The sequence below is a fragment of the Echinops telfairi genome, unplaced genomic scaffold, assembly GCF_000313985.2.
Source record: "Echinops telfairi isolate 266 unplaced genomic scaffold, ASM31398v2 ScPeMD7_7458;HRSCAF=8496, whole genome shotgun sequence".
In the NCBI taxonomy this organism is placed as follows: domain Eukaryota; kingdom Metazoa; phylum Chordata; class Mammalia; order Afrosoricida; family Tenrecidae; genus Echinops; species Echinops telfairi.
In genome coordinates, this window is record NW_022111358.1 from 36,870,649 (window position 1) to 36,881,366 (window position 10,718).

Below are 10,718 nucleotides of genomic sequence, written 5' to 3' on the forward strand. Positions count from 1 at the left end.
AGGGGCTTAAGTGGAGAGCAAATGATTTGAGAATGACGAGGGCAATGAATGTACAAATGTGCTTTACACAATTGATGTATGTATGGATTGTGATAAGAGTCATATGAGTCCCTAATAAAACGATTAAAAAAAATAAATTAATTTAAAAATGGCGTTGCTTGGGAAAACCAAACTTGAAGATGGCATTTTTGTCAAAATAGCCTTAACTCTTTTTTTTTTTTAAGAAGAAATGAATTTTTTTTAACTTATGAACTGTTTTCATTATTGTAGGCTGTTGCAAAAATGGTTCAACAGTGCTGTACTTATGTTGAGGAAATCACAGACCTCCCAACAAAACTTCAATTAATTGATACTCTACGAATGGTTACAGAGGGAAAGGTAAGCCTCCTGCTGGCATAATCAAAATACATTGTCTTAATATAGATATATGTATACATGTACACGCACACACCTTGTGTCTGTATGTGGTGTGTATATATGCATACATGAAGGAGCTTTAGAAAGTTTGTGTTTAAACGTAATTAAAAGATAATGGAATTTTTCAACTAACTTTTAAAACCCCTTTTGTAAATATGTATATACAAGCATACAGTTGAGAAGAAATACACATATCGCTTAATTGAATCAATCATGTCCATGTAGCATCCTCCCATAGGCAAATGAATCTACTTAAATATGGTAGTCTGTGACCCAATTTTTTTTATAGGAGTTCATGATCTTATCTCCAGTCTACATATGATAATCATGAATTAAAGATCAGACTAACTCTCTACCTTGGCCTAGATCTGCTTGAAAGTATTTTGGGGCGCTGCCTTTGAACCCGCTGCGCCGGCCCGTGGCGCAGGGGGTTAAGCTGCAGCGCCAGAGCAGGTGCTGGCGCATAACTGGGGCCACCAAGCCTCTGCGGGCGGCCCTTTTAACCGCGAGCGACATGGCGCCTGTCCTGGCACTTACTCTGCCTGTGTGCTGCCCACCTCTGGGCATGGAGCCTCCGCAGCAACCTTTAGTGGTAAGCATAAGGTGGCCTTTCCGTGGACTGGGGCTTGGGCCTTGAGATACCTGGCTGGGAATTGACTTTGATCTTGAGCTTCGAAGTTATTGACCAACATTAAGAAATGCCACGCTGGACTACCTGCATGTTCTGAGTATTAGTCTAAATATGCCCAGTCAGCCTGGTTCAAAATTTGGTGCTGGAGCTTTAGCTTTTTCGGTTTTCAATGACAAGTTTCAGCCTCAAATGTCCAAGGATAGTCAAGGTGCTAACGTGGTGATCCATAGAAATCCTGTGGATAATTAGAAAGGGGAAAAAAAGGTACTTTGGGCATTAGCAAAGTTTAACTAATAATGGAATCAATTCAGATTTGCAATGTGAGCATAATAGTCACTGTGGATTTGCAAAGTCTGTATTTCTTTTTTTTTTTTTTTCTTGTAATCCCATATTTTCTCTTCCCTCAATTGTTTTCTTTAAAAGGACGGAAGTGAAACGGTGACCGTGGTAGGTAGGCTTCTTTCTAGATGGGTTTTATGGTTTGAGGCAGGAACTTGTGCTTGGTTGCTGTCTATTTGACTCTCCGTTCAGTTAAGTAAACGTGTCTTAAGCTCCTGTGTTGTGCCAGTCCCACAGTGAGCAAGAATTCTTCCCTTCAAAAGCGCCAGTGTAGCTGGAGATGAGGCCGATCGTAGGCGTGCGCAGTCTGTGTGCACTGTGCCGCGGTCCCAGGTAGCACAAAGTAGGGATCGGCTGGCTGAGGTGCCCGGGCAAGCTTGAAAGAGCTGGCTTTTTAAGGATCCATAGAAAATCGACGGGGCCTGAGGGGGAAGAGAGGGGCATTTTAGACTCATCGTTATCGGGTGCCATTGAGTTGGCTCCAACTCACAGAAACAACATTTAACACCCCCACACTCATTGCCCTATCTGCGCCCACTGTTGTGTCAGCCTGTTTTATTAGGATCTTCCTCGTTTCCTCTCCACCACCAAACAGGATGCCATTCTCTAGCCAGCGGCCCAAGGAAGCAGACCAGGTCTCGCCATCCTTCATTCCTCACTAGCTTAGGGAGCTGTCGGTGTGAAGGCCCCTGCGGCTGCGGGTGGGGTGAGGAGCGAGTGCTGCCGAGCAGCGTGGAGAGTGAGCCCCCAAGTGAGCATGGAAACCGGGCTCTTGGACTCCAGTCCTTTCCTCTCCGTTTGCTGGACACTGTGAACGCACTGACTTACTGCTGCAGCCATCTTTGTGAGTTTCAGTACATAGCACAGCCATATTCTCTTCATGTTTTAAAAACAAAAGTGTAAAAATAGAGACATTTTCTTAAAAGTACGGTTATGTTTATAAAACAGCTCACAGCTGTGTGTGTGGCAGGATCCAACCCCAGGAGCTGCAAGATGAGCTGCTGTCTCCCAGGTGCTGAGTGATCGCGCAATTCTGCCCTTTCGTTTTAGTGCCTGTCCACACGCATTTTCACCACGCCCGTCTCTCTTATGTATAGATTTATGTGGAAATCGAGCGGGCGCGCCTGACCAAGACACTGGCAACCATAAAAGAGGAAAGTGGTGACGTGAAGGAGGCCGCCTCCATCTTACAAGAGCTGCAGGTACGTGCCGCTGCTGCACTCGGCGCGAGGACCTCAGACTCGGTCGGCTGGGGTGCCGTGGCAGCAGCTTCCTTTGGGGTCTTTTTTTTCTCCCTCTCTTATTTTGGAGTCTTGTTGATTTTTTGAAAATAAGCCTCTCAGACTAAGTGTGTGCGCACCACAGGCCTTGGAACAGTCCTGCCCCGCCCCACCCTGTAGCATTGCTGTGAGTCCACGCGACGACGCAGGGCGTGAGTCTGGATTGCTAGCTTTCCGAGGAAGTCTCTGTAACAAGTGGTGTAATTACCCTCCAGCGAAATGGAACGGCTGGAAAAGCTGATGGGATCCACACATGCGTCTTGATTTTGTATTATTATTTGCACATTTTCATTCTCTTTAAAGTCTAAGTAAAATAGACTCTGGTGTACTAGATATCTGCTTTAGGACTGTGCTGTTCATCATTGACTTCATTCTTAATGAGTATCAGCTTGGTGGTCGATTACGGACTAACATGCTCTAACAGACAAATGACCCCTTAAGTTGCCACATTTCAGGGTGAGCTTTAAGAGAGGCCTGCACATCAGACAGCAAAGGGCTGAGAAATCTGAGGAAAGCTGGGTACTTTCTCACCGGACAGACAGACACAGGGACTCTGCTGAAAGTTTTGCCTATGATTCTAGAGAACACAGACACTCTTCCTGGCACCTGTCCCGGGCCCTGTCAGCTAAATTGATGACCTCTCGTTTCAGTCCTCTGCCTCACCCACTAGCTACAGGAACAGGGGAAATACTATTACTGTGAACAGGCATTGTCCCTTTCCACTCACCCCTCCCCTTTGAAATATGTAGGCTTCTTAAGGGGGTGGCTGGTATTGCAGTGGGTTGAGCACCAGGCCACCAGCTGCTCCCAGGAAGAAAGATGAGCTATTCTGCACTATTCTCTGAGTTGTAATCTACTTGTTGGCAATGAGTTTTTAAATATTCCTCCTCTTCCCACCTCTTCCTGGTGACCACTGATATTTTAACTGTACGTTTTTTTGCAAAACCCAGATTCTCAGTGGACCCTGGAGATCCTTATTCTTTGTTGTGGTTGAAGATTTTGTCATTACTTAATTTGGTGACAGCTCTAAGAAATCACTGGCCCTTGTAAACGTCTTTGGGCAATTTCTCCACTAGGTGGAAACGTACGGGTCAATGGAAAAGAAAGAGCGAGTGGAGTTTATCTTGGAGCAGATGCGGCTCTGCCTTGCTGTGAAGGATTACATCCGGACACAAATCATCAGCAAGAAAATTAACACCAAGTTTTTCCAGGAAGAAAACACAGAGGTAAGGATGGCTCTGATGATGCTTCCTTGAAAAGCATTAAAATTAAAAATCTGTCTAGCATATTTTCTCCTGTTCACCTTTTCTTTCCCCTCCAGAAATTAAAGTTGAAGTATTATAACTTAATGATTCAGCTGGATCAACATGAAGGCTCTTACTTGTCTATCTGTAAACACTACAGAGCAATTTATGACACTCCCTGCATACAGGCAGAAAGCGAGAAGTGGCAGCAGGTGAGTGAGTCTGATTGTTGGCATTGACACTTAGTACGAAGGTTTTGATTACTTTAACTTCTGTAATTATATACAAGGAGCCTTGGAGCCTTAGCGGTTCCATGCTGGGCTGCTACCTGCAGCCCAGTTGCTCTGGGCAGGGAAGGTCAGGCTTTCCACTCCTTTAGAGGGGCCGTCTCTGAAACCCACTGGGACAGTTCTACCCTGTCCGATAGCACCGCTTTGAGTCAGAATTGACTCAGTGGCAGTGCATTTGTTTCTCGGTTTTTTAAATTATATACAAGGAGCCCTAGTTAGGTGTAGGAGAGTACATGTTGGACTGCTAACCCCAAGGTCAGCAGTTTGAACCTACTAACCACTTTACACAAGAAAGTTGAGGCTTTCTGCTCCCATGAAGATTTACAGCCTTGGGAACACGAAGGGGTCATTCTGCTTTGTCCTATAGCGTCACTCTGCGTGGGAATTGACTGTTGATAGCAGATGTTTAATTGTGTCATGGTACTCTCTGCTCACTGTCATCCAGGTTGGGACTGTAGTCTAAATAAACTCTGGAACACTTTTTAAAAGATGGGCTTTTGTTTTAAAGTATAAAGGTTAATAAAGGTTCAGATAGAGACCCAGTGTGACTTTTCAAACTGTCACAAAAACACGAGTCACCGGCAATTTACAGCAATTTTAAATAACTTCTAGGTATATTCCACATCTACATTGTTCATTTGTTAGAATTTTTTCCTCTTTCTACATTTGATCAAAAATTAATGTCAGCTCAGGTGATCATTCAAATTAATTTTAAAAGTGTGGTAATTTATTAAGACTAGTAAGCGGGTAGGATAAAAAGAACAATGTGGCATGTTTTGTTTTGTGACTCTCGGACCTTTTAAGTACAAAGTTAAAAGTGAGTGCTTGTCCCCAGTTTCTTCCACTTCCCCTTTTTATCCTAAGTAACTGTTGCGCATGCCATTGCCTTTATCAGGCTCTGAAGAGCGTGGTTCTCTATGTCATCCTGGCGCCGTTCGACAACCAGCAGTCAGACCTGGTGCACCGAGTAAGTGCTGACAAGAAGTTAGAAGAAATCCCCAAGTACAAGTAAGTGCTTTCACAACCAACACCGTGGGTCTCGGCAGACGCAACCCTCGGAAAGAGAGTTGGTTAGTGTATGAGTACGTCTCTTACCTGGTTGCCGATAGAACCATGGAGAAAGGCCTACCTGGGGTAGAGAGTAAAACATGGAGGTAATAAAATGGTGACATGTTTTTTAGCATTGTATTAGAAATTAATGTCATGAGGTAAAGCACTTCTTTCTACACATTTTGTCAAGTAGACTTTTTATGTCAAGCCCACTTTAGCAACTGGTGGCTGCGTTGAGTAAGCGCTGGACTGCTAGCCACAGGGTCAGACCCATTAGCTGCTTCTTAGGGAAAGATGAGGCTGTCTGCTGCTGCAGAGATTTTCCTCCCCAGAAACGCCATCCAGGTCGCTGGGATTGACTTGATGGCAATGGGTTTGGGTTTGGTTTTTAGCATCGGTGTTTAAGCATTTGAAAATCATTGGCTGCTAAGTTCTCTCAGTAGTAACTTGGGGCTTTGTGATTTCTGGAGATACGCATTTCTGAAAAACCACCATATAAAGCCCATGTGTTTCATTGTAAATAAGCACAATGTAGACTTATATCTTAAGTCCTGTCCCCTGCCCCCCCCCCTTTATCAATGTCATTAAATCTACATTTGATTAAAACCTATTCAAAACTATGGAAAAATTGATACCGATGTTGGGAAAATAATAATCAACTTATATCTTGTTCTACTAAATAAAAATTTATAGAAACAGGTTTTTTTATTTTTGAGATTTGTTATTTTTAAATGGTTGAAATAGCAGATGTTTTATTACATATATCATGCTCCAAAAGAAAACCAGGTTTGCTATTCTTTGAGGCGATGCTTAGTGTGTACCGATTTGGAGTATGGATGTTGTTACCATTCACAGGGATCTTCTGAAGCTGTTCACCACCATGGAGTTGATGCGCTGGACCACACTTGTGGAGGACTATGGCATGGAATTAAGAAAAGGTTCTCGCGAGAGTCCGGCAACTGATGTGTTTAGCTCCACAGAGGAAGGTGAAAAAAGATGGAAAGACTTGAAGAACAGAGTGGTTGAACATGTAAGAATCTGACCTCATAGAGAGCAGTTTTTAAGTGAATTCTGCTTTTTGAATTAAGTTTGGACAGATTTGAGCGTAACCTTTTACTTTTCAAGTTGATAAAATGTTTCTCTTGGAAGATGAAAGTAATTTTTTTATTTCCTATGCCCAGTGTAGAAGTGATATAAACTTGTCATTCAGATATTTTGTTATATATTCTCTAAAGCATAGCAGAATTTATCTCATCCATTTTTTTCAATTTTTCTCTTTCATGCCTTCAGAAAAGTTAAGTATGTTTTAGTATGCTTCATGTTGAAAGGACTTCCCCAAAATCCAAAGATTTATAGCATATAAACCAGAAGGAATTTCCTAAGAATGTGGGACAATGGTAGGGGACGCTTTCTGATGCCCACATGCTAGTCTGGTCCAGAAAGGAGCAAACCTATCTCAGGCCTGAACTTTGATCTTCGATCTTCATATTACGGCATACTGAATTTTGTGAACATTCTCTTATTCACTCACACATTTCTGGTGAGGCTCCTCTGTGCCAGCCCAGTGCAAAGTGCTGGGACCCACGAGTGAAGAAGTCGTGGTCGCTGTCTTCACAAAGCTTAAAAATAATACAAGGGACAGCTGTGGCACAGTGTGCTGTAGAATAGACGGACTAGAGGAGAGGCGCTGGGTCCTGCCTGAGAAGAGGGGTCGGGCTGGAGCCGTGGGAACTGATGTGTGCAGTGCGGCTTCAGAGGGATGTGCGAGTATGAGGCAGACATTGGCAGTCCGGCCGCATGGGGGGGTATTTGGAGCAGGGACATAGGGGCACAAGGCAGGGTATGGCTTGGAGAGCGCCAAGAAAAAGGGTTCAGTGAGAAGGGGCAACTGACGTGTAAAAAGGGTGCACATTTTGTATACCCCGCAGTCAAGTTGTAAAACTGAGAAGATAATGATGTTTGGTATGGTACCAAGATCCTTAGGCGAGGAGTGTGGAAGATGACTGGAGAAACATAAACAAAAAACTAGTTGAAGGAATGCTCCTAGATCTTTGGTTGTGTAAACGCTCTCCTTTTTAGCAGGCACTTTCCAGGAAAGCGATACACAATTTTTTGAGCCCTCTACTCAGAGGGCACCCTAAAAAAAAAAAACGTTGAATGAGGGGTTATCTGTGTTTGATGGGTAAATGAAACGGAATTACTGTAAGGAAGTAAATCAGTAGACTTTGGCTATTGGTTAGATATAAAGGTTAGAGGAGAAGTTGGGCTCTAGAAAGACCATCAGACTGGTGTTGCCATTGACCCTAATAGAGACCGCAGGGAGTCCAGCTTCTTCATAAACACTTTTCTTTAACCCTTCCCCCTTTCTCTGAATCAGTGGGTTGGTTCATTACTAATCTTAACACCAATGGTCATGCAGTTGGGCTGCTAACCACAAGGTCAGCAGTTCAAAACCACCAGTCACTCCTTGGGAAATAGGCAGGCTTTCTACTCCCATAAAGAGTAACCGTTGCGGAAAGCCACGGGCAGTTCTACCCAGTCTAGTGTCGCTGTGAGCCGGTACTGTCGACTCAGTGACAGTAGTTACCTGCAATTAATTGGAAAAATTAATAAAGTGGTGGGTGTTTTGAAATGATTTCCAAACAATTTTTGGATTTTAGCCTTTTACACGTTTGTGTTGTAATTAGAAAAGCTTTAGTTTTTTGCATTGAGCAGAAGTGTTTAATGTTCTTAAGCGTCTTAACCACGAGCTTACCCATGAAAAGTATTTGATTTGACTATATATTTAAAAGAAGTTATGTAATAACATGGTTGTTTTTGTTTTAACTGCAAAGACCAAAACTACTTGTTTTATTACTGAAATTTAAAACCAGCTTCAGGTGGACTGTAGAGAAGAAAAAAGTCTGACATTTTAAGTGTCTCTGTCTAGATATGAAACAATTGGCTTTTCAGCCGTATTGACAGCTCCTGTTTTTTGTCCTCCCTAGAATATTAGAATAATGGCCAAATATTATACCCGGATAACCATGAAGAGGATGGCCCAGCTGCTGGATCTCTCTGTGGATGTAAGTAGTACACAGTGTTGCTTTGGCTCTCTCTAGCACTCATTGTTAGTCCCAATCAGCTTCTCAAAGCTAAGTGAGAAACTTGTTTGTTAATTGATTTCTATTAGAGTTATAGAAGTTTTCCAAGTCCGCTTAGCTTTTTTTTTTTTTTTTTTTTTTTTTGTGGTTTGCTTTTATTTTGTTTTGTATTATATCTTTTCCTTTGGGACTTCTTTCATTAATTTTTTTAGACAACTTTATTGGCACTTAATCCACATATCACACAATTCTATAATTCAGTCATATCAAGAAGAGCTGTGGTCCCCTTAGCTTTAGAAAATCATTAGCCAAAAAAAAAATCATTAGCCACTAAGCTGTTTTAGTTTTACACTGGTTAACTTGAAACCCAATATTTTTACACAAGATTGTTTCAGAAGGTTCCTGGGAACGTTTGATTCTCTTATGTTTTCCACAGACTTCTTGAAGACCCTTCTTGTACAATGTGTATTTGTGAGTCCCACAGAAATGAGCTACCTGAATAAAGAGTGTGAGAAAGACTTGATTGCGGGTCACCTGGACAAGCCCAGGGGCTTACGTATTGTTCTCAGGTCTCGGTTTCTTGGTGACAGAAAGTCCAACATGAAAGGAAGCAGGGTGTGTGGTCATGGTGAGCAAAGCCACGTCGGTGGCCAGAAAGAGCTGGACCAGCTTGCCTAAGAAAGAAGATGCGTGGACTTTTCAGGGGATTGGTCCTTGGTTAGCTCATTAGCTCTTCTCATTACGGATGTGAGATTACCAGAGTCCTTAGAAGTGAAGTGTCCATTCACGGACAACAAGTTGGAGCATATATTCTAACCTGGCTTTTCCGGAAACCAGTGGTCAGACACTTCCCTGCCTGTTCGGAGGTGTATCCTACTCCCCTTGTAGCCGAGCGAGGAGACGCTACTGGAACAGGCTCGCTCTCCCCCAGACCAGCAGGCATGCCTTCAGTCTTGGCACAGACGCCTGCACTTGAGAGGCTCAGCTCAGTGTCAGTTCACCACCTAGGCTGACAGGAAAACGAATACAGCATCACAGGAAAACACAGTTGCTAATGGTGAATAGTGAGTTTTAGCTCAGCATCCACTTTAAGAAGTTAGGAGGGGGGAGTGGGGAGGGAGGGGGAAAAGTGAGCTGATATCAAGGGCTCAAGTAGAAAGCAAATGTTTTGAGAATGATGATGGCAACAAATGTACAAATGTGCTTGACACAATGGATGGATGGATTGTGATAGAGCTGTACGAGCCCCCCATAAAATGATTTCATAAAATAAAAGTAAACATCAAAATAATAATAATTACACTAATAACAATAAGTACAAAGAAGAACAAAATGTTCTAAAATTGAAAGAAAAAAAAAGAAGTTAGGAAAGGTCTCCTTGAACGTGCTTCCTTGTCCGTGGTTCCTTATCTTGTCTGATCCCGTGTCTCTCTTGCAGGAGTCGGAGGCCTTTCTCTCAAATCTCGTCGTGAACAAGACCATCTTCGCGAAAGTAGACAGGTTGGCAGGGATTATCAACTTCCAGAGACCCAAGGATCCAAATAATTTATTAAATGACTGGTCTCAGAAACTGAACTCATTGATGTCGCTAGTGAACAAGACTACACACCTCATAGCCAAAGAGGAGATGATCCACAATCTGCAATGAGGTTCGCAGTGCACTCATGCTTTTAGGGAAGAGTGAATATGGGAAGTCATTAAAAAAAGAGGAAAAAACAGACTATTGTCATGGTGTGTATGTTGGGGTTTTCTTCTATTCTCAGTTTCTTTGTCTGAAAGTTTAAAAGATAGTGAATATGGTTGGGGCCCTCTTTGACCTTTTAAGTTTACTTAGTCATTGTTTAACTTCTTGCATTGGCAGGTGGTGCAAGAATATAATAATTTTTTATTGTCTGACTCAAAAAAAATGTGTCATACCTTACCCAAATGTTTTTCTACTTGATACTTTTAGCTATGATTTGTTTTCATTGCGCTAACAACCATCATCTAATAAAAGCAGTGTGTGCACGTGTTGCTCTCTGTCACCTCTGTCCCGCAGCAGTCCAGGAAGCTTGTGACCTGACAAACCGTGAAACTTGCCATTAGGAGGTAGAATAAAAAGCAATTTGAGTGTCTGCAGCAGTGGGTGATTTAGGAAGAGTCTGTTTTGTTATGGTGCCTGAGTCTCTAGGCTGACACACTAGCCATCTGTAGGCTGGGAACTCCATTTTTAGCCCCCAGGCAAACTGGCTTTGACCACAGTCATTTCCACTCCCACCCCCTCCTGGGTAGCCTTGCACCCTCCTCCAACTGGACCAGTGGCCTCATGTTGACACAGGCTGTTAGTGTAAAGAAATTGAAATTGATCTTTTTTTAAAAAAAACAAAACAAAACATGTTTTAGTG

At 42.8% G+C, this 10,718-nt stretch overlaps 1 protein-coding gene and 1 non-coding gene across 2 annotated transcripts in view; both read left to right on the forward strand.

Annotated features, from left to right (window-relative positions):
* Positions 1-10,341, forward strand: part of PSMD12 (proteasome 26S subunit, non-ATPase 12) — a 24,819-nt gene extending 14,478 nt beyond the window's left edge. The window contains exons 4-11 of the mRNA XM_004707283.2: positions 271-378; positions 2,485-2,589; positions 3,744-3,893; positions 3,989-4,123; positions 5,097-5,209; positions 6,107-6,281; positions 8,239-8,316; positions 9,773-10,341. Of these exons, the coding sequence (XP_004707340.1) occupies positions 271-378; positions 2,485-2,589; positions 3,744-3,893; positions 3,989-4,123; positions 5,097-5,209; positions 6,107-6,281; positions 8,239-8,316; positions 9,773-9,982 (1,074 nt within the window). The 3' untranslated portion in view covers positions 9,983-10,341. The remainder of the gene's footprint in view (positions 1-270; positions 379-2,484; positions 2,590-3,743; positions 3,894-3,988; positions 4,124-5,096; positions 5,210-6,106; positions 6,282-8,238; positions 8,317-9,772) is intronic.
* Positions 806-935, forward strand: LOC115872971. The gene has a single exon (XR_004048160.1). It is a non-coding gene; the product is annotated as a small nucleolar RNA SNORA76 (small nucleolar RNA).
* Positions 10,342-10,718: the final 377 nt, after the last annotated feature.